At 36.7% G+C, this 23,970-nt stretch overlaps 1 protein-coding gene across 8 annotated transcripts in view; it reads left to right on the forward strand.

Moving 5' to 3' along the window:
- Positions 1-23,970, forward strand: part of CCDC141 (coiled-coil domain containing 141) — an 89,962-nt gene that overhangs the window by 50,489 nt on the left and 15,503 nt on the right. For all 8 annotated transcript variants that reach the window (XR_014897900.1, XM_085322143.1, XM_085322136.1 and 5 more), the window contains exons 14-24: positions 2,155-2,337; positions 3,193-3,318; positions 3,910-4,098; positions 4,393-4,572; positions 5,000-5,149; positions 11,832-11,972; positions 14,154-14,348; positions 15,993-16,176; positions 17,405-17,514; positions 20,935-21,048; positions 21,814-21,900. Coding sequence is in view for 7 of the 8 variants with exons in the window: in XM_085322143.1 (XP_085178269.1) it covers positions 2,155-2,337; positions 3,193-3,318; positions 3,910-4,098; positions 4,393-4,572; positions 5,000-5,149; positions 11,832-11,972; positions 14,154-14,348; positions 15,993-16,176; positions 17,405-17,514; positions 20,935-21,048; positions 21,814-21,900 (1,659 nt within the window). In the remaining variant the exon portion in view is untranslated. The remainder of the gene's footprint in view (positions 1-2,154; positions 2,338-3,192; positions 3,319-3,909; positions 4,099-4,392; positions 4,573-4,999; positions 5,150-11,831; positions 11,973-14,153; positions 14,349-15,992; positions 16,177-17,404; positions 17,515-20,934; positions 21,049-21,813; positions 21,901-23,970) is intronic.

Below are 23,970 nucleotides of genomic sequence, written 5' to 3' on the forward strand. Positions count from 1 at the left end.
AGTGTATGGATCAAGATAGCTTTCACCAGAGAACTTGCCTAAGGCAAAGTGTGTTTCTGCTGTGTTTCAGGCAATGTGGAAGGAGGGGAGGAGATGGGAAGAGGATAAAATGATTGGGATGTTTGTATGGAATCAGAGTGAAAGCTCAGCATAATTCAACAAATACAAATATTGATGTATTCATTTTTAACCAGAACGAGAAATTTAGTATCCACACTTTCACAAAACAGGRCTGTAACAAACTTTGATATAGAAATGTCAAAATGTTTAAAGCAGAGTGAGATAACGTTTAGCTTAAAAAAAAAATCATAAAGTGATCAAACATTTTATACCACTGTTTATACACAGCTATATATGAAATATGTAAATAACTTTGGAGCTAGACCATTTCTCCGAAAGTTTTGAAGTGCAAATTGCCCCTKTTCTGTGCAGAGTTGTCAGACCATCTCATTGCACTCCCCGGTGTTCTTTGGCGTTTGTGGAGTGTGCCCTGCAGGTACGGTACGCAGAGAAAGGGTAAAGATGTGGGGATGGAGACCAGGAAGCCAGGTCGTAAGACTGAGGAAGCCAATACTTTGGGGTTTGGGTGACAAAGATTACATAGGAAGTGATGATGGATGTTTTGATGCTTGCCAGAGCCACTGAAATCTCAGCCTGCAGCGTCGTTGTCATGGGGATGTGCCCGTAATATCAGGAGCTGCACAGAACTCAACCTGTATGGACACGCAGGGTCTCCGTGTGGAAATCCTGCAGCAAATTATCAGTTTCRTAGGCTGATCTTGTGTTCTGTCCTGGTGGATATGTAGGAGACCTCATATAAGGAGTGAGAAAATAGAATTCAGGAGATTTTTGTTCAGAAACTCTCTTGTATGCATTTTCGCTAGCAGCAGAGAATATTCAGGCTGTTGCTTTCTGTATAAATCAGTATGATCTGATAAACTGCTGTGAAGATTTGATATTTTACTGTGACAARGTCCAATCTTAGTTAAGTGGCTTAAGGGCCGTGATTTCATTAATACCTACCTTTAAAGGGACTAATGCTGCTCTACTCCTTTTAAAAGATGAAAGTGTTACTTGAGTGCTGCTGATAATATGAGTAATACTGAGTGTTGTGACTGACAATAAGATAGCCCTCAATAAATGACCCAGTGCATGCATAGAAATRCAACACTCAGACACATTTTGCCCACACTGGAAAGCAACATGCATRTAAGTTCATTACTTCATTTATTTTACCTCCACTAAGAGGCAGTCTTTACCAGTGGACTGTATAAAATTCTTTTAAGAAAATGTGTGCTAGAACTGCTTCCTTAGGGATAATCCTTCTTGGTGTCATGCATCCTGTTTTGGATTCAGCTGCGTTGCCTGAATGCCCCTATCTAGTTTTCCAACACTCATGCTGAATAATCATGAATAATCATGCTGATTAATGTAGACGGTTTGGAGACCTGGCTGTTATTTCTGTTTTCGTGGGACAGATTAGGGAGCAGTTACAGTCCGTCGGGGAGRGGTGGTACTGAGCGAGCGCAGGGGATGATAACCTACAGTAGCCCACAAGATGAGCTGGAAAACATACTCGGGTGGGAGGCAGGGGAGTGCTCTGGCAACTAGTGTGAGCTGAAGTGTTTGCTGTGTTTTCTAAGGCATTTCTGAGCTGAGTTCTGACAAAAAGTGGAAAAAACAAAAAATATTCAAATGCTGACCATGGTATCCCTTCTGTGCTTCAGTGCTGCCTTTATCAGTATGGAGGAGCAGCAGTCCTCTTCCTCTTCACCTTCCACTGCTATTCCTTGAAAGGACATTTTGGATAGTTCTGTCTATTTAAAGATTCCTTTCTTTTATTATGAGCTATCAAACAGCCATCATGCATTAATAAATTAATAATTCAGAGTCATTTTTGACCTCTTTTGGATTTTAAACATTAACGTTAGTGATGGTTTCAGTTTACAAATTCCATTCCCTTATGCCTGTTTCTAAAGGAGTATTACAATTAAAATCATATAAGCTTCCAGAAATTTTCGAAGAAGTTGTGTTAGAATAGGTTGATGGGTTTTATTAAGTTTCTTGAGACTTTACTCGTAGTATTTTGGACATTGCATATACATTTTTATAAAAATTTGTGGAAGAATTGTGTTTCATTAATTGCTTATTTAGCAGGTAAATGAGAGYTTAATATTAAAGGTAGAAAAATCTGTACAAGTAACAGAAGACACCATTATGAATCTGCATAAAGAAAAGAAAGAACTGACTGATCTTTGGGCAAGCTGGAATTATAAAATTAATCAAGTAAAACCCATTAAGCAGCAGTGCTGGATATTTAAAGAACAACTCAAAAAGGTAAGTAAAAAATGAAGAAAACAACTGTAGCAAACATTTCTGGATTGTTACTTGTTTGTATGTGACTCTCTCATCAACTGCTATAGACATCATCTAAGAAAATAAGAGGATCAGTAAAATGATTCTTCATAGTCTGTTTTACCATTCTGATAGACATCAAGAAACATGATGAAATTTCTTGGTTTTTTGTCCTTACTGAAATGCATGCAACTACTGATTTTAAATTTTCAGTTCTATGCTATAGCAACAGTACTTTGTTTTTATTTGGTTTCTGGGTTTCTGTTTATTGTCGTTTTCAAGTGGCTTAATAGTTACTGAACTGAAGGGTGTTTGGGTTCTGCTACTCCTAGAAAGTCCAACCATGTCATAAGGAAAGAGGATTTAAACCTTTTTGGCACGAGGACAGTGTGTAGGGTTCCTTAGAAGCAGTACAAGCTATGTTAGCAGCAAAACCAGAGGTCTTTGGCCACCACGTATGTCTAGCGCAATTATCACTCAGTCGCATTCCCTGTTATCACATGGGATGCACCGTATGACTGAGTCCTCGCATCTCAGTGTTTGAATCGTTTTTGCACACTGGCTTAAGGATCTCCTATTACGTTTGTTAAAGTCAGAGGATTTGAGACAGAGGTTTATAGTTTTTTTTTTTTTTTTTTTTTTTTTTAAAAAAAAGACTAAATGAAAGTATCATCTTAAGAATCTCTCATTTTTGCAGAAATAATCTCAGTTAATGAAAATTACTGACAGCATGTGAGTGTCTGGTTTGGGGGAGGTTTTTGTTACAAATTTAATTTGGATTTAAATATTTTTTATTTACTACAGATAGAAATACTGAAATGTTTCATTGTCTTTTAGACTGCCCATGGGCTAGAGAGTCTTCAAGGGGCGCTCGGACTTGCCGCAGTAGTTGACCTTGGAAGTGACCTTTGCATTATTTTAGAACTGCAAAAAAAGCTTAACGAAATGAAACCACAGCTTCAGGTGAGAAACTGAGTGAAGTCCACAGCAGAGCAAATGCTCTTTTTGGTGCTGTAAAGATTCACATTCACACTTACCTTACACAAGGTGTCTGGGGTTAGAGYATTTTACATTTTAGATTGCTTTTCTGAAAGGAAGGTTGGGGAGAAATATTCTACCTTCAGTGTACATAGAATATCTCGTGCGATGTTAGCTGCATGTCAAGGATCGCCTTGCACACAAGCAGAGCAGGCAGAAGGAGGGAGTAAGTACAAGGGAGAGCAGCAGTGCTGGTGCTTCGGGGCTGGAGGCCCTCTCCAAGGCTAGACTCGGTCATACTGAGCTTCCCACCTCTTCCCAATGCTATTTCTGATTCTTCGTGAGCTGTTCAGTCTCCTGTTGCTCTAGAGGTCAGAGTGCGACTCTTACGTTTTAGTTCAAGATTGTTTCTCAGTTCAAATTCATGCCTAGGAAAAAGTAATGAATTGGGAGAATAATTTCAAGAGCATCAGATTTATTTTTCTCCAAGGCAATTCACCGTTGTTACATTGTTTTTTCATCAAATGTAAGGGAAATCTTGCAGATAAGAGTAAATTATACTCCTTTTTTTGCTAGCAACTGAATGCTGAGCTTGAGTACATGGTAAAATTATTAGAACTGCTGAGCCAAGAAGGATTTTCTGGCAAAGAGAATCCTGAGAGAGTAAGTGAACTTATTCATCTCCATCAAACAGTAAAGGACACAATGACAGAATATGATGATGTTTTCAGCAAGACAGTCCAATTCCATCATCTTAAAAGAGAAGTGAGTATAATCTTTTAAMATGTACCTTCTTCTTAATGCAGCTAATCTCTGTTTGGTTTTGGTACTTGTCATCTCTCTTTTTCTCCCCAARTTAACAGCATTAACCCATCTAGTGATCAGGACTAAAACTCTGGATCTGAAACTGCATGAAATTTGGAGAGTTCAGTCTCCAGATTTGAACCAAAATTTTAATACTTAGACCCRTCTCCACACAGTTTAGGTTAACACCTTACAGGTAAGGAAGGAATGGTGAGTTTTCTTTCATGCACTGATTTTCATTTGAATGTATTTCAGCTGGAATCTCTGTCAAAATCAGGAGAACTGGATATTCCTGAAATAAGTGAGGGCCCTGAAGATGTGCACCAAGCGAAAGCCTATCTGGTGAATGCGCGGGAGAAACATGCATGGATCAGACATCTATATAGACTGGTTCTTACCCAGGGGGTGAATATTGTGTCTGCAGTGCAGCAACCTGTGAGTAGAATTAGAATCATCTGCAAAATCAGGGCTAAATATGAAAGAAAATTATAGGAGCTATTGGACAGGCTTTTAGATATATATAAAAGGTATTTGTATATTAAGAAAAATAAATGGATAACTTTTAGAATGCCGGTATCCCCCTCCAAAAGGGGTTGGGCAGCAGAGAGAAGCAAATTTGCAAGCGGCAAAGGCCTCGAGCAGGTTACTTCCTCCTGGCTCAGAGTATCCCCATGGTATTAGTTGTGACTTTAACTCAACGCTATTCCTTGGTCTATTTATGCATCACACAGGAGAGGTGTAATTCGTCGGTCTAGCTCATTAAAACTAGTTATTCATGTTCTGCCTCAAAAATATTTTAAATTGATTGAATYGGTATGTTTCATGTGTTTCACATTTTTTCTTCTGTCTCTTCCCTTTTTAGAATCACTTGAATGTTTCCGTAAAGAATCTAAAGCAGGAACTTGCTAGACTTGAGTATGACAGCATTAACTGGAGCTCCAAAGCAGATGAGTATGAGGAAGAATTGTCACTGAATTACCAGTACTGCACCACTCAGGAGGAGATAAATGAGGTCAGGTAGAGAAAGTCCAAAACGTTAAATGACTTAAAAGAACTGTTGTGTGCTGTAATGTATGTTACTGTTTACCATTGCCCATATATGCTTCATACTTATACAGAAAAGTTAATTTTCTTCTTACCAGCAACCTTTAATCCTCGCAGTAGCAGTAATAAYCTATGGTCTGTATTTCTGCAGTTCAAGTTTATATCAAGCTGTTGGGCTGGCAATAAGGTGCTTTCACTACACCAAAAGGGCTGGAAATAGTTCTTTCTAACACAGGAAACAATATTACAGTTGCAAGAAACAAATTCAATTTTTGTTTGAAACTTTAGCTTCATGATGAAGAAATCTGAAGACCCAGGCAGACCCGAGGGATAGAGAAAATTTAGCTGCTCTCAGTCTGTAATGAGAAGTTAAGAGAAATTTAGTACTTACTGTTTTCTCAAAAACCAAGGAAGAGATACTTTAAAAACTGATAGAATAAAAAGGAATGTTCTTTGGCACAAATTGTTACAAGACCAGAAACTTGTTAGGGTTTGGGAAAAAAATTATTAAATATAATATTATAATATACTTATTAATATATCATCTTAGTAGGCCAAATACAATCCACTCACAACTTAGCAGGCTGAATGTAAAGCCATTGGATAGGTGTCTCAGCAAAGTCAATTTATGAGAAACATCCTGTAGAATGAAGTGTTCCAGAGTAAGCCATTAAAATGAGGCCAATTCTCCTAGCACCCACACTTGATGCTCTGTAGACTGCACTTCTGTGCATGAAGTACATAAACCAAATTCTTACCTAGAAAGCCTTCACACTTCCAAGTAGTGTGGTAGAGCAAACACAGGGTACCAAAACATGTATTTTCTGACTTTGCACTATGTAAACCCACACCTCAATAAAGRAAGATTATATTTTCTTGAAATTGTTGAAGCAGAGCACTGAGATTTCTGTCTCAGCTATTTTTATAAGAAATTTTTCTTTGCCTTTACAAAATATTTTTATTTGTATCCATTTTCACAAGATAGTAATTTAAAATTGCATCAAAAAATTTTTTTGAACCTGAATACAGTTCCAGTCYCTTGTCAGTTGTAATTTGAATGTGTTGCACTGAGCGGTCTTCTGTGCATCAGCCATCTCCTGCGATGCAGCTGATCAGCCGATGGTGGGAGGTGGTGGGAGCGGCACGTGTTACAGGAGACGCGCTCTGCCTGGGGAAGCCGTGCTGCAGAAGAGAACGGGAGCAGGACTCTTCCTAGGACTGCAGCACCTAGACAATAATTCCTGTTATGCTTTGCAGTGGCATCACAGAATTGGAGTATTCAGACTTTTGCTGAAAACCCCTCAAATTTGCTGARGAGAGGAAAAATATTTCTTCTGTGTGCAAGACTGACTATCTCTYTCCTTTGATTCTAGGGTTATACAATGAGATCAGGAGAATGTGATGCCTTTCTAAGTAGGATTATTTTCTATTTTCATTACTCATTAGACTCAGCGAGAGCAGGAACTTGAGGAGAAAAAAAAACTTTTATTTTTCTCAGTCTTCCAAATTTAAATGAAATGGGTGTCAGTGACACTTGTTACTTGTCACATGCCCTGCACAACTGCTTTGTAAAATGTAATGAGTATATTAGGTTCTCTTAGATAATGGAAACCCACTGCAAAATAATTGCATAGCATATTTTCAATTATGGTCTCAATTATAGTCATTTRTTGCATTTTAAGTTATGAAAGCCACCTTGCTTGACGAGGTTAATACCTGTCATCCTCAGACTTAATTGACTGTTCAGTGTAATCTAATTGAAATGATACTAAATTGCCCTGTGGCATCTTTTTCTTTAATTAGATTCCATTTCTATTAGAAGTTAGTGTTGGAGATGTTTCCTAAACAAATACTAATATAACTGTATATGCATTAATCCACAACCAATTTTCTTGAGTATTTATAAACAGTTTTATTAAGGGGTCCAGAAGATAGACAATAAACTAGTTCAAAAAAGCTAAAGTTATGTGTAAATTCACTTCAATATTTTAAATTCTGTTAATTTTAACATTTAATTATCTGTTAATTTTAATATGTCAATTTTAACAATTTTAGTTAGTTTGACAGTATTGCTAATATTAAGTAGACCTGTCTGAAATAACAGTTCCTTTACCATCATCAGGTCTGACCTAATAAATATTTCATTTGCATGTGAGCAGCAAGCAGCAGCTGTTTGTACCTATCAAAGAGTAAACAGCCAACCAGGTGATTTAGTTGTGATTTACCAGTGCACAAATCAAATATTAAAGTTGAGTGAAAAAAAAATTAAATTCTGCCATAAATGCATAAATTCCTTTGTGTTTGATGTGGTGGCTTTAAATATGCAAGTAAAGCGAATGAGTCAGGGTTGTGGGGATTATGACTCAGGGTGTTTGAAAATGCCGTGCTCTGGTCACAGGCTAGCTGTCTACGTTGGTAACACATCAGTATTTCTATAAACGGTAAGGAAGCAAATGCTTATGTTTATAGCCAAGGCTATTTAGTATGAGCTTTGAAACAATCTCRAAGGACCAAAGCGTAAAATATGTCTTTTGTGCGTCTTCTCAGATTTAAAGAGAGTTTGCAAAGGCATCGTTGTAAGGTGTAAGGAAGGCTCCTGCGACCCTTGAATGCCAGCTGGGGCTTCCTGCCTCGCTCTGCGTCGCGCTGCAGTCGCTTGTGGCGCAGAACARCTTTGTGATAGAGCTGAGCCAAGCCTCAGGTAGCTGAAACTTGACGCAAGGCTCAACCTGCTCTGGAGGTTATAGATGGCACAGCTGTTTACACACCAGTGAAAAATCCTTCCTCCAGGAACGACTTTACAAGTAACATTAATGCATGCCTGCCTATGACCTGCAACAGAGGAGTAACAGACTTGAACTAGTAACAGACCCTCAGCTAGGTTCTCAGCTCTCCCCAGTCATTTAATTTCTTTCTTTTCTGTCGTGTCCTTCTTTATAAGACCAAAAATGTAGATTTCAGTTGTAGATTGTGCTGAAATATTCAAGTTCAGGTCAGTAGAAACTGATAATTCTCAGCACATTTCTCATCTTTATTTATACGATGTGGTTCCAAGCAGAAAAGTCATCACCGCTAATAAATTTTCTTTCTTCCTGTTTTCTGGCTGACTTTAGTATTCGTCCCTTGGAACAGCTATTTTTAGTGACCCACTTTTATGGGCTATTTTGATTACTAGTGYTGCTAGTTTTATGTGGGAATAAAAAGGAAAGGGTGGCTAACAGAGCACTGAAGTGCCTCCAAGAATGTCTCATGCAGGAATCAAAGTATATTACTGAAACTTCAGTGTTAACACAAAGATTTCAAAAGCAGCTCTATCTCTTGCTTCTCTTCATTTATTTTCTGCTTCTCGTGTGATAAATCTTAGCACTCGGCATCCAGGTCCCCCCCTCCCCACCGTTCTCCACCCATGACATGGTGCTATAGTTAGGAGCAGCTGCCTGATTCATGGCCGTGGCACAATGGGCAAGGCACAAGCTCCCGTTAGACCTGCCGGCTGAAGTCTCCGCAGTATTAGGACATGCAGTTTCTTTAGCATTTCYCATTGTATTTTCCAGGAAACAGTGAAAAGCTGAGCTTTGTTTAGATCTTTCTAAAGACGAAGAGCTCTTTACCATCCTTGGTGCAGTTGCTGGTGCTAACGGGAGTTGTGTATGTGCACTCTGAGAGGGTCAGCTGAATCGAGGCTGAGTTGCATCTGGTTTTCCACTGAGGCTTAGGGAGAAGAGTGACAGCAGCTGCAGACCTTTGACATACGAGCCGTCGTATCTGAAACAAGGCGATCTAATTTCACATACTGCTCTGTGGAGAGCCTCTGGCCTTATAAATTATCACTAGCAAATGTATGTGCATAAGCCAGTGACATCAACTAAAATAAACTCACACTCATCTCTTGTTTTCCTCAAGTAAACTAGCAGATAAGACTTCTGTGTTCTGAATGCAAAATACTGTTCTGCAGACCTGGTTATATTTGCGGAGTGCCATCAGATAAATTTTATTATTCTCTATACTTAGGTGGGATAAAGAGCTTAAACTAATTGGAGATTACAGAGCTGACGAGAGAATTCCTGTCTTTTTCATTACACTGAGTGAATGCCATCTGCCTCCTCACGGCTGAAATCATGTGGTAGCATCCTGCTAGATGAAATGGAAATGAAAAATATATCCCTTGATGGATAAACATTAGTGTGTAGTAGTACTGCTCTTAATAAGAATAATGATGAACTGATAGCCGTTCCACCAGCAGTCGTTACAAAATGAGCATTCATTACTCCCCAGATTTTGACCAAATGTCTCTGACTCTTTAATGTTAAAACCTCTCAAATATGTTAGTTGAATATCACCTTGCAGGTATGACCTAAACTTATTAACACTAATCAGATAGGCAAATTTACTTTCATTTATGTGGGTCTGGAGAAATGGACCATAAAGCATTTTGCCTGATGTATTTCTTTTATATTACTTCCTTTAGATAAATATAACTAAATTAACATGATTTATTCTACTCTCAAAAAAAAAAAAAAAAAAAAAAAAAAAAAAATCTTTCAATCCTTTCTGTATTCTTCCATTTCACATTTTATAAATCACTTGAAGATGCTTTCAAAGAATTCAAATATAGCCAAAATAGTATCTTTTTATAAAATACCAGCAGCATCATTAAAGCAGGTTTTTTGTGTAATTATAAACAGAAATTTTTCTATAGCTGTTCCTTAAAGTCACTTAGAAATAGTTTTTAAAAGCTATTAAAGACAAAGATAAAAGTACGTCTTTGCATTTGTGAATAAAACTGAAAATTAYGTAACTTTCAAAATATTGAAATAATACTATTTTATACTCAATAAAATTTCATAATACTTTAAAGGTAATTTAGCTGTGTGATTGATATGCTTATTTATAGCACATGACTAATGTAAAGACTGAGATGGTTGATTAAGGACATATCTTTAACATGAGATTATAGCAAACAGATAATTAGAGTAAAAAAGAAAAAGGAAAAGGAAGAATATAGCAACCATGTATTATAACTAGTTGCCATGGTAGAGAAACACTGTTTTTAAACTGTCTTGGTTGTATATGACTGATCTTTYTTGCATATATTAAAATCACTCTGGCAAATTGTCTAGCAATGCATCAAATCCATATATATTTTAATTCAAKTGTAGCTTCCTAGAACTTCATCAGTATTATTCCTATCACTCCTTTTTTTTAAAAAAAATGTTATCGATTAAAAGATAATATTACTGCGTTATTTAGATACTGTTCCATCTATATAGCAGAAGAAATCTGTAGCAAATGTAATGTTCACCCTAATTTATATCTTTRTAAGAATCATTTTCTCTAATGTTGTACGCTGCATCAAGCCAGTGCTGACTGATCGTGGTACTCTTGTGTGGCACCCATTCTGTGTGGCTGCAGTTAGATGAAGCTTTCTTTGGGTATCTGTTAGGCAGAACTTCTCCACTATGCCACCATACTCATAAAATCTTTGTTTTAAATGCAAATACTCATATAATCTACATCCTGATCCTGCAAAGAGCTAGATTCATCTTTGTTTGTTGTGAATAATCCTACTCAGATGTTTGGATTATAACAGTGTATAAAATTAAGGCCCAATGCAACTTTCTTTCAGAACCAGGCTTCCAATATTATTACATTGCTAATAAATACTATTTCCCTCCAGGTTATTTCCTCCTCATAAATATTATTGTAGGGCAATCCATAGATTTATAATGATTATAGAATCACAGAATAATTTAAGTCGGAAGGGGCCTCATCTAGTCTTAAAATAAATTCTGGCAAATACCAACTTTCTTCTCTGCTCTGAATGATTCTTGAACAGTATTCTCAATATAGTGATAAATTCCTATTTGAACCTAATCACCAACAATAATCAAAAAGGCAAATTTACTTTCATTTATATGCATCTGGAGAAGTGGAMCATAAAGCATTTTGACTGATGTATTTCTGTTATATCACTTCCTTTAGATAAATATAAATTAGCATAATTTTTATGCTAATACACAGCCCCCCMAAAAAGATGTAAACTAAATATAGGAGAAAGGTACTTCAAAAAAAATCGAATCTACTTGCCCAGACCTAGTTACACTGTCTTTTCTGGTAAGTAAGCATGGATAGCCATTTGCATGGCTATCGTTTCCACCAAGTGGAATACATAGAGTATCTGAAGGTGGTGTTCTACCTGCAGTTAAAAACAAGGAGACCCTAAAGTGAGGTTTTTCACAGGATTTCTAGGCAAGGATCTAATCATCTTTTGTCTCAATCCTTTTTTGCACTAGCTGTTTTGGGAACATCACTCAGCATTCAGAGTGAATAAAGATCCTTATGTGACAGCTGTCTTCATGCGGTAAACATGTTATCTACAGTCAGCTTTAATCTAGCAGAAACAAATTGTACTACCAATATATTTTAAAATATTTATAACCAATGTTGTTTAATGATAATTCAGCAAGATTATGAGTTTCCAGCACTGGAAAGAAGTTATGAGGCAATGGGGATGCTTTATGATATGCTTTATTATTAATTTCTRTATCAAGTTCTCAGTATTCAGATTGTGGTCTTTTAAACTGCTCYTGAGAAAAGCTGTATTAAAATTTGCTGCTTTTTTACTGAAAAATATGCTTGTTCTATTTCAGCTCAGAGAATCATTTAAGGATCTCAAAAAGAAATTCAACAATTTGAAGTTTAACTATACTAAGAAAACTGAAAAAGCTCGAAATTTGAAAGTACTTAAAATACAGATTCAGCAAGTCGATATGTGTGCTGAGAAAATACAGGTAATATTAGAAAATTTAGTCTTGATGGAGGTTTCACTAGTTAAAGTGTTCTGATCTATGCCAAGCAGATCAGGCAAGATGGCAAATAYACTGTGAGTCTTCCTGTCAATCATTGTGATCTCCTTCATCTCTCTTGGTCACCAACAGAGAGGTTTTTTACTGTTTCTGTCCCTTTCATTTTTCCATTTCCTCTAGTGCAATGATTTCATCTCGTTTGCTGACTTCCCTGTGTTCACTTCTGTTACCCTCCTTTATTTTTTTTCTTTCATCTTCTATTCTTCCTGCTCCTATTCCTTCACAGTCTATGTGACTTAGCCTTCCATCTCCTTACAAATCAAAACAGCAAAAGCACTAACAAGAAACGCGTTCTTGTTCCCTCTTGCACGCTGCTTGCTTTTCTGTTTTTCTCGTTTCTTCGTGTGAGCCCCCGGAACTGTTTTTCCTCATTCACTGTCTGAAGTGATTGTACACATTTCCGCCTCTCTCATTCCTTGTGTTCATCTGAAACTCTTCTTCCTAAGCCCTCCAACGACCTTTTAGGTAACCGGATTGTCCAGTTAGCTATTCAGTGCTAGCCTTTTTCATTTCCTTGACCTGCTGGCTTCCTTCTTCACAACTTTTTTCTTGAAATTTTCAATAGCTTCTGTAATTCTATTTTTGCTACTTCCTCTGCCGTCATTGATTATTTCTTTTAGAACYTTTTTTTCCCCCTCGTCATTTCATCCACAAATGCGATTTAAACTGCAAAATCATGGAAGTTGGTGGCAGCCTACCGCAAGTTGTTTTAGGCCATGTCCAGTTAGGTTTTGAATATTTCCAAGGATACAGACTCCACAGCTTCTCTGGGAAACCTGTTCCAGTGTTTGACCACACTCAAAGTAAAAAGTTTCTCATTTTTGGTTTAGGTTTAAATGAAATTTCCTATATTTCAATTTGTACACATTGCCTCTTGCTCTTTCACAGGATGCCTCTGAGAAGAGTCTGTCTAGGTCTCCTATACTGCATCCCGTCAGGTATCTATGCACACTGATCAGACCCCCCTGAGCCTTCTCTTCTCCGGGCTAAACAGTCCCAGCTCTCTCAACCTCTGCTCATGTGATAGATGCTCCAGTCCCTTAATCACCTCTGTGGGCCTTTATTGGGCTCACTCCAGTAAGTCCATGTCTTTCTTGCACTGGGGAGCCCAAAACTAGACACAGCTCTCCAAATGCGGTCTCACCAGTGCTGAGTAGAGGGGAATAAGCGCCTCCTAGACCTGCTGGCAATGCTTTCCTTACCAGTGTGCGTTCTTGTATGTGAACAGCTCATGGAGCATCTCCCTATTTCAAAACAGCCTTTTTCTAAACAAAATCAAGGATATTTTCTCAGATATCTTTTGGAGGATGTCATCAGCTAAACTTCAGTATAAAGAAAATGCTGCTTTCGACTCTTAACTGTCCCTGTGAGTTTCTTTCACCACCATTATGGAAAATATCACCATCTTAAAAAGCTTTAACATTGGTTAGAAAGCTACTGAGCTAAGGCTTTTGACTGCTATGCTGCCCAGTGTTGTGTCTGGCTTTCCTGTGTTCCCATATTGATTTGTATTTATCATACATGTAATTAGCCTCCTTCATAGCTTACAAATTATTTGGTTAGGGGCTACGGCCTGTCTTTTCACATCATTTGTAAAATACCTAACACGATAAAGTCTTGATCAGCTGATGAGATCAGTGTTCCCAGAATCTGAAATATATAAATATTTATATGTATGCCATCTTATCCCAAAGCCTATATGTCATCTTTTTACCAGACACCATCTTTATAAAGTACTAGTACAAATATTTGTTTCTCTGGGTCTTATGAATTATGTTAGATTGTCATTGTTTTTTCTTGCATCAGATTCTTAAACCATATGTTACTACTGTAGGACATAAATGATTGTGGTGCTTGAATTGACTTGAATTTAGTTGGAGTGAGACTCCAAAGGCTTAGTAATAATTTTTTCCTTTGCACATTCAATGAAAGTTTTACTCAAGCTTAAATAATATGATTTCATGTCTCATTACTGCAGATATTTGTTTGTTTATAAGCTCAAGATTTAATGCAATACCACCTTTAACAAATATATGTTACGTTTTGTTTCTAAAAACAGAAATATTTTTTGTTGCAGTATTTAACATTGCTACATCTTTCAAACAGATTCTTAAAAAGAAGATGGAAAATTTAGAGAAGAAAATCACTGGTTCTGTGGCAAATCAACCTAATGCTAAAGTCAAAGTCCTCTTAGGGTCAGTCAGTGAGTTACAAAAACAGCTGAATGACTTTGGCAAAGTTGTGGAGGATTACAAGCAAAATCTGGATCTCGTGGAGCATCTACAACAGATGATGGAAGAGGTACTAGTAAACCTGAGATCCCCACTGTGGCTGTAATAGGGAGCCAGGACTGTGGTACATAAAAGTGCTTATAACTACCACAGGCAAAATATGTGGCCTCCAAAAGTAGTAGCTTAGTGAAAATCTGGATTTTATTCTATTTTTTATTTGTAATTTTGTAGAGAAGGGGGAAAAACAAGTACAACTTTACCATATTTTTGCTCTGCTACACGTGAGAATGGGGTCTCCACCTCTCTGTGTCATTCTTATGGTTCAGTAGGGTCATTCAGTGGTTCAACATAATAATGATCATACTTCTGAGCTCATTTTTTGTAAATATATTTTGGGGTAACACAAAGTACCACAAGGCCTTCTTTGGTAGCTCTCAAATCACAAGATCCAGATCACCACAAGACCCACTTAGCTGGTGCCAGTAAGAGCTGTCTGTGTGGTATGTAAATTCGGAAATGTAATGTAAAATATGTTCCTTAGCAAGCAGCATGTAAACTGCATATAAGCTTCCCTAATTTCATATGAGTAAATATGTATATTTTTACTGAAGTGCAGTCTGTTTAAGTCTTTCTTTCTGGGGAATTCTCTGGCTTTAACATATCCAAGGATTACCTCATGCATTGTTTTTTATTTAAAAAAATTTGTAACAGTATTTTCTCTCTTGCCATGTTGTGTTGGTGCATCTGTTCTGAGTCAAGAACATTCCTGTCATCGTTGCTTATTTTTAGAATTAATTCTGTTCAGATCTCCGCAATGATCTAAATATATGTTGAGTAAATTCCCTTAATAATGGATCATAATACTAATTTTTGGTCTAAAAGAAGTTATCAGTGTCCAGTGATCTGACAAATATGTTGTTTCATATATTGTTAGCAAAACAATTTCATAACAGTTGTGCATTTACCTTTTTTAACTTCCCTTTTCTTTGGAGGAAAGAAATTATTTTCCATGGCTAAACTTTAAGATGTTATTTACTCTAGGAGCATAAAATGGCACCTCTTACTCAACAGTTTTCTTTCAGAGGATAAATCAGTCTTAAACATTAATTTTAATGATGATTAAAAATAGTGATTTTTTTAGTTGCTTGCCATAAAGCTGCAATGCAGATAATGCTGAAGTAAATACCAGATTCTGTCCTACCCTGCGTGTTGTTAACCAGAAGTGATTATCAAGAGCATGTTCTAAAGCGCATTCTTGTCAGTAGAGGACTCAGCAACTTTAATGGTTGCTGAGAATAAACCCTGTTTCCCAGTAGACTAGATCAAATCAGTCTTGCTGCCTTTACACAGGTATAGCTGTGGCCAGGATACGAGCTCTGGGGAATTAGCCAGCTGACATTCGAGATGGAAAGAACTCGGGGATAAAAGATGTATTTGCAGAAGCATTAACTAATAAAGAACCTCACTGTGCTTGTAAAATGAGCATGGAGCTGGTGTTTAAAGAAAATGCAACAGCTATTAATGTTTGAAAAAATATTGGTAATGAAAAATGTTTTCTAGATTAAATTGTTACCAGAAAATTTAGGGCATACAGTATGTCATTGATTATTGAAAGTTTATAGAACAGCCCTGTATATTCTACAAAAGCTTGAACTGCTAAATTCATCATGATGCAGTTTTTAATGTGGTGTTTTTGTCCTTCCAAATGCACCAGTGTCAATTTTGGTTTGAAGATGTGAGTGCAACAGTTATTAGAGTTCGCAAGTATTCTTCAGAGTGTAAGACAAGAGAAGCAATAGAGTCTCTCTACAAGCAATTCAATAAGTTTATTGAGCCCACAGTGCCTCAACAAGAAGAAAAAATTCAGGAGATTACAGAGCTTGCTAAACGTTTATATGGTGAGGAGCTGTCTGGTAATGTACCTCATAAAACCACAACAGCTTAGGATAGGAGAAAGCAGATTCCTAATTTGTWGTTTTAAGAAGAAAATTCCATGAAAAATCAAGTGCTATGTCAAGTATTGGCTGGGAGAGAGGAAGAATTTCAGAACAAGTATTTTGAAAATACAAATATGAAAATACTGTAAAGGCTGATAGTTGCTTGGTCTTCTGTGTACAGTCTGGGATCACCTTGAAATCGAAGTGTGAATGTCCTTGTAATATTTATGAGTTTGGAAAAAAGACTTCATGGCTTATGCTATCTCCTGACAGGCAAGCCAGTGATATATCTCGCTGCTGAGTGATTTTTTTACAATAATGCTGTCATTACCTAGTGATATTTGGTTGTTAACTTTCTTAAATATTGTATTAATGAAAGCTATAGATTKTTCTGTAAATACTTTATTTACACGTTTATTGATTTGGACATTGTTAACCAATGAGACTGGGAGTTAACAAATTTGAAAATTTGCTTATTTCTCCTGCTCATAATGTTTGTGTAGTTGTTGAAGTTACTTTATCCAAAATTAAAGTGTCTATCCAAATGTGCAAGAATAAAATGTAGCCTGTAAAGAAAAGTACTAGATCTGATGAAATGTCAGCAAAGTCAAACTGCACTTTCAAGTCCCTCTAATTCAGTGTCAAAAAGCCTCTTTACAGAGTGCAGATGCCCCTTATTTTTTTCTGTCTTCTCAGTGTTTTAAACATTCCTATCTGTTAAAAAGGAGCAAGGAGAACGGATTCCTGACACCAACTGGTTAGGAAGACTGGGAGAAAAGAATTGCTTTGTGTTCTTTGTCTTTACATGGGAAAAGGCTTCCCCATCCCACCTCTTCCACCCCCCCCCCCTTCTTATAATTGAGATCTAAGTACCTCCTACATATATAGTCAGGCTGCTAATTCAGGGAATGCCTTAGGAGGCCACTATTTTTTTAAGAAATGTCACTAACCAGATAGAAATAATTTTGAGAAGCCCAGCAGAAGACCTGCAGAGACTGTGAGGGCCCATCTCAACTAAGGTATTCATAGGTAGAAAAGCACATTACTCTGTATCACAAAACTGCTTCAGCAAAACAAAACATACAGAAAAATATAATTATTGTAATATTCTGGGGTCACAAAGTACATTGATTATTAAATATCTATTTGAGGCATTCTATTTTACCTTTATGCTATTTTCCCTTTGCAGGTATTGAAGAAGGAAAGAAATATGCTGAAAAAACCATATTGAAGCACAAAGAAGTCCTTAACTCTGTTGATGAGCTGTGTAGATCTCTGAGAGAATTTAAGGAGATTCAGGTATTTTTCTTTTACTTGGAGATTGTATTGCAACTGCATAAAAATATCAGTTCTGGTGTCTGGATCAGTACTTTTAACATGAGATCAGTGGCAATAGTATGAACCACTTCTTAATTGTTCATTTTTCCAGACTTACTTACATTAAGTAATGATCATATCAATGTGGTGTTTCTTATTAGTGCATTAAATACTCCTCCTAGATTTCTTTTTCTCTACTTCTTTCAGACCCATTAGAACTTTCAAGTAACCTTTAGGGGAAAAAAGTCACTGTTTCTTTCTTCGAGTGTCTAGACAAATACTCTTGCCTCTTTCTACTTTCCTTGGTACTGAAATATAGAGAGATGCCTGATATATAGAACACTGAACAATCTAGCTTGGCTTCTTGTGTGCCCTGCTATAGGAAAAATCATCCTTATAAATAAATTGTGTTAAAGTTGGTCATTTATATTAGAAAAGCCTGATTTGCAACATAATATTAGAGAATGACAATATTTTAGCTTCATATTCTGATAAGCTTCTTTAATTAAGCAAGATCAACTAGAACATATCAACTGAGGGGAAATTACAGAAAGGAAGCAGGTGGTGGATAGATTTTCTTAATAAAGACTCAGTTTACTCCATCAGCCCCTCCAAAAAAAGGAGTGCATCAAAAATCTCCCACATATGACCATAGGGGTAATTCTTCTGTGAAGTTAAAAATTAAGTTATTTAAATTTAATTTAAGATATTTAATTAAGATATCCTGCAGTTGTAGACACTGAATGCTGTTTCACTTATCTTTGGAATTATTCATTATTTTTCATAATATGAAATCTGAGTAGCACTCAAAGAAATTATCCAGTAATACTTTTAAAAGCAATAAGAGTTTCAAAAATTACAAATGAGTTCCAAAAGTCGTTAGACAAATGAATGGAAAAAAGTCTTAACAAGACTGTCAAGCTCAGTTTCTGAATGCAGCTTCTAGCTCAAGTGTTCCTCACCTGCTGGTTGCATGAATCTGGAAAACTGATCGCTTTGTCTTAGAGCTGTCTTTCATTTTTTTCCTTAAGTATCTGTCACTGGTTGTTGTTAAAGTCATGGTGCAGGATTAGGGGAATCCCTTTGATTAGTCATAGTACAACCATTCTTGTGTTAATATCTCATTTTTGTTTACAAGCTCCTCCACTTTTGTTTTAGGTTTTTTGTCCCTTCTGGAAGAATCTTTTAAGTGGATCCAATATTATTTTGGAATTACAAAGATTCATACAGCTGTATAGTTAAGGGACACCCAAAACTGATACACAGGGATGCACAGGAAAAAAAGCCCTGAGGGAAAGAAGCAGTGTCTTCCTTCCAAGTGTTCAGGAGCAAGGAGCAGCTGTGAGATTCAACAATTTACTATATTGCTTTAAAAATCACCCTGAGTGTAGACAAAGCTCTTTAAAAACTTGTGCATGTCCCGTTTAATGTTTTCTTTTTCTCCWCTTTCCAGTAAGGGACTTCTCCAGAAAGAGATGTGGGAGGATGAGGTAGAAATGCACTAACAGATCATATARTAGGGAATTCTTGAGAAGGCAGGAACAGCTAGCGGGAAACTGGCAGGGCATGAAAGAGGATTGAAGCTTGAGGGTGAAAAGGAGTACAAGAAATGAGAAGTGCAGAGGACTGTGGACAGAGGGGTACGGAAAAAGCAGGAATTTGTTTGGGATTTCATGAAAACTTGCCTTGCTAGTATAAAGAAACTTCAGTGTAAATGCAAATTAGGTTTCTCGAGACTCCCTCCCCTGTCCACGCATGTTATATAAATGCTATTGTCTGCAGGACAATAGGAGCACCATGATCCCAGAACAGAGCTTCATCCTTTGGTCTGTTTTGACAGCTCAGCGTAAGCTGGACCATTTCAAGAGAAGTGGAATTTCAAAATGCTTGTAATTTTTTATTCTGACTAATTTTGCTAACTCCAGAGGTATCTTTCTTTAACACAATGTTGCTTGGAGAACATATCCTTTTTCAGCTAGAACCATTTGTGCACTATTTATAGTTCTTATTTAGATAATTCTTGAAAATCGTTAAAAGAAAAAGCTATGTCTAATCAGTCAAAAGAAGTAGTATCAAAAGTTGATTTTCTACAACAGGGTTTTTTTTTAATTCTTTTTCAAATGAAAGATGTTCTTTTCTATAATATGTTGTATTTTGAGAGCTAAAACTAATTATTTACTGCGGATTTCCAGTATATCTGAGTAGTTGATTTCTGTATCTTTCAATGCATAACTCATTCAGTAAATTATTCACACAAATTGGCACCCTGAATATGGATTGCTCTGACTATGAATTCAGTTTGTTCCTGTCATTTTTAAAGAGTTAACAAATGAAGGGGAAATGACACATTGCATAATCATTCCTGATTTTACCTGGCTGTAGAATTTCATAAAAAAAACACTGTTGGGTTTTTTTTTCAAGTGAAACAGTAAAGATTCCCTTTTCTGAGGGAAAAAACAAGATTGAATTGGATAGAATTGTTACATATTTAATACTGGAATGGAAAATAGTAAGATAGTATTTTATTATAAGAATAGCTTCAGATAGCTAGAAAAATGAAATACATAAAATTGTAACAATGAAACTCCTGCTTTTGCTTACCTTGAACCACTGTGGTGTTCTTTGAAATCTCTAAACTTCTGTTATGACAGTTTTAAAGGATTTGTGAAGTCTTCATCAAATACAGTATGGTTTTGCAGATTTCTGTTATGTTTGTACTTGTTTGTAAGAAATTGTGTGGTCTTTGAGGTTTAAGCTCAGTACTAATAAGTACTAGCCAAAAAGAATGATAAGTAGCTGATGAAATTTGAGTTAACTCCATTCTCAGTGGATATAGACTATCCAGCTGGGAAGTAGAGAGATCGAGTAAAAAGCATATACCGATGGAAATTAATATGGTACCTAGTTATGTTTTATGTTTAGAAAACCTTTTCCCCTTGCCACCTTTCAGACAATTTGAACATTCTGGGCATTCCCAAATGACCCTTTCCTCTCCGGAAATGACCTCTTGAAATGTCTTTCTGTTGGATTTTTTTTCTTTATCCTCTTTTTTCTAATAGTTTGACTTTCCTAATCCTTTATTTTCCCTTAGTTATCCTTCATATAGATTGTTTAATGTTCCTCAGATTCTTGGCCAACCATTTGAATTCATCAGTTTGTGGTGGCCTACACATCCCACATCTCAGAAAAGTTCCCTTTAGCTTTGAAAAACTTGGGTTTTGCTTATCCTGGAATGAATCAGGTTTGCTGAATATTTCTGCCATGAGGAATTTACTCCTGAGCTGATGAAATTTTATAGATTAGATTTCACTTTTTTTTTTTTTTTTTACTACTATATTGTACAGAATGTAAGTCAGTGTGTAACTACCAATTACTACCTCACTGAATTTTCTTTTTACATAGCAGAAAGGTGAGTTTGCTGAAGAGCTGGCTGCTCTACAGGAGGCAGAAAGAGGAAACAGTCAAGATGCGCATACGGACGTTATTAAAGACAAAGCAGGGAAACAAACGCAAAAGGTTAGTTAGATTTTCTGGATGAAAACTATGTGTCTCAGACTTGGTGTACCGAGGGAGAGTTTGTTGCTTTTTAGTCTAGAGCCTCCCTTTGGATGGGCATCATCAGTGTACTCATTGTATGGTCTTTTCCTCTTCTGGTTTTCCTTTTTTTTTTTTTTAAGTTCCCTTTACATTCCAATCAAACTCCATGATCTTCCTTACTGCTTTTATTTTTTTTCAGCCTTCCTCTTACTCAGGAGTAGAATACATAGAATTTTTACATAGAATAGGCTATGATCAGATGATAAGAYTGACGATCCCCTCTGAAACTAGTTTTCCATTTTAGTCACCAAACTGTTGTTTATTGTTCTCCATTTCTCTTCTTTACATAAGTGTTGTCTTACATGGCACTACCTTTCCTTTTCTTCATACGCTTTCACCAGTGTTCCTTTTAGCCTGTTACCAGAGTATTTCTAAATCAATCATCCTCAATGTGACCATTCCCCTTTCTCTCAAAGGAGACCCAACTCTGCTCTTTCCTTTCTAATCAGTCTTATGGGATATGGAAAGTAATAAAGAAGATTACTGTTAGTATTTCCCAGAACACTAATATTCATGTTTCCCTAAGAGACAAGTTATAAATGTACTAGAATTATAAATATTTCCCTCAGAGCTCAGAATTTGAAACAAATAATGATAGGTAGGAATTATGATTTTTTTTTCTCTGCACAATTATTAAGGTCTTCAGCAGAAAAAAAAACGATTTTTTTAATATTATTCTTTCAGGTGAGATCAGATACATTACGCTTGAATTCAGAAAGCATTACTGAGAAGAGAAACTATACTCCTCCTCCTTCTGCCAACAGTAAACAGGTATCTGCTGTTCATTTTGCCATTATTTTTTTTAATTAAATTGATATTCTTGTGTACTCTCAAAAGAATTTTACCCCTTAATTCACTGCTTCTCAGAAATGACTGCTACTGTTATATACAAATTGAAGTGCTCAAATTCTTTTCTCATTTATACTATTACATATCCAATGTAAAACCAACATATCAGAATTACTTCACTTTTGCAACAGGTGAACAATAGGAAAGCAGTCACGCAGAAAGAGGATGTAATATAACTACAACTCTCTGTATAATATCACATCATATATAATCTGCACTGCACTTGGTATAACACTGTACATCAAATAAATAACATCAAATAGTTAATAAATAAATCAATATCAAATAATTTTTGCCCTTGTTTCAAAACACTTTAGTTACCTTGTAATTGCCCAAATCCCATGCAGCAGAAATCATAAATCAATTATAAAGTATGGATTATACGTTGATGACCGTGCATAAAAGGAACAAGGTAGTGAAAGTTAGAAAGACAGAAATCCTACATGACAACCATGTTTTAATCATGGATATATGATAATCAAGTATGAAAATTTTCAAATTGTCAATGAATAAATGTAGTCTTAGGAATGCAAGCAATGCAGGAAAAAACCTTGAAAATGCATGAGATTAGTTTACAGAACATTTTGAAACCTTGGGGTTATGCTTTATTTAATTAAATGTAAATAGTGTACTATGAAATTTTCTGGTAAGTTAGGTTGAATGGTAATACATTTAAGTCTTTACAGAAGAAGGATGAGTTGATGATTGATTTATAGCTTTAAAGTTTGTATTTTGCAACTTGATAATGCCAGCCAGCACTACAAGACATTAAATTGTGGAGTTCTGTAGTAATTCAGCTAACATTAACATTCCCTTCATTTAAATGCAGAATATCCTTCTCTCTTTGATGAGCCATAACTTTATCTCCGTTCCAGGTCAGTGGGGTTTCACTGTTGAGTTGGAACCCAGGTTTCCCTCCTAACTTTGTGACAGTTCCAAAAAGCCACCCTCAGGTGCCTCTCCAGTATACGGCCGCAGTCATATTTTGTGTTTTGCTAGGCCACAGCCTTGTCAGTCCTTGCCAGGCTGTGCCTCAGCTGCCAAGGGGAGAAGTCAAGGGAATGTGAAACCTCAGATGTGAGGTATGGCAGCTGTGATACCTCCACCCTTTTCATCACTCCATAGTTCACTTCCAGAAGTAGCAGATTCTTCTCACTGGGCCTTTTTCCATCTTCATTTCCATCTGTTTTGAGAAAAGGCCTGGCTGAGCCCCTCATTCAGTTGCCTGGCGATATCCAATTTTGTCTACACTTCTGAGAAGTTGCAAACTAGTTTTGTTGTATTAATTTGCTTCGGTAACTGTCACACTCTAAAAAATAAAATAAAATAAAAAAGCCTAGACCTTCTCATGGCATATTCACCATCGTACTTCTTTGGCCCCGGGTGACATACCAGGGCTGAAAGTCCTCGGGGTGGCCAAGCTTGTCTGGCAGCATGCCCGCCGTCCACCTGGCATTCTTTTTCCCCATTGCATTAGTATTTTCCCCAGTGTCATTTCCCAGCAATCTCTGGAGCARTTTTGTTCTATTTCCTGACCCCTAGATGTGGTGACTGTGAAACCGGCAGCACAGCCCCGCACTAGGACCCGAGATTAGTCGAAGSGGGATCGGCCTCCCCGCGGCCCCCGACGTGAACGGCGGCGGGAGCACCCGTCAGCAGACTCGTGTTAGCAGGCAGAACGACTCTCAGCCCATGGCCCTGTTCAGACAATACAGACGGCCTCTTCAGGAATTTGACCTACGATTTTTAAATATACCTGCTCAGAATTTAATATTCTCAACTTTTTAATCAAATTTTGGTTTATTAAATTTGTTAGTGCAAGGCAGACCAAAATAGCCTGAATTCTGTTGCAGAAGTGTCTGTTAAAATCTGTTAGAGTATCAGAGACTTGCAGATCTGGTCAGGCTTAAAGCTCAGAGAGTTACTTACAGCAATTGCTGGTAAGACTAAAAGAGCTGGATGACAGTCAAATTTATAAACAGATAGAAAAAT

This window comes from Rhea americana, unplaced genomic scaffold, assembly GCF_003343005.1.
Source record: "Rhea americana isolate MKP2758 unplaced genomic scaffold, rheAme1 scaffold_12, whole genome shotgun sequence".
In the NCBI taxonomy this organism is placed as follows: Eukaryota; Metazoa; Chordata; class Aves; order Rheiformes; family Rheidae; genus Rhea; species Rhea americana.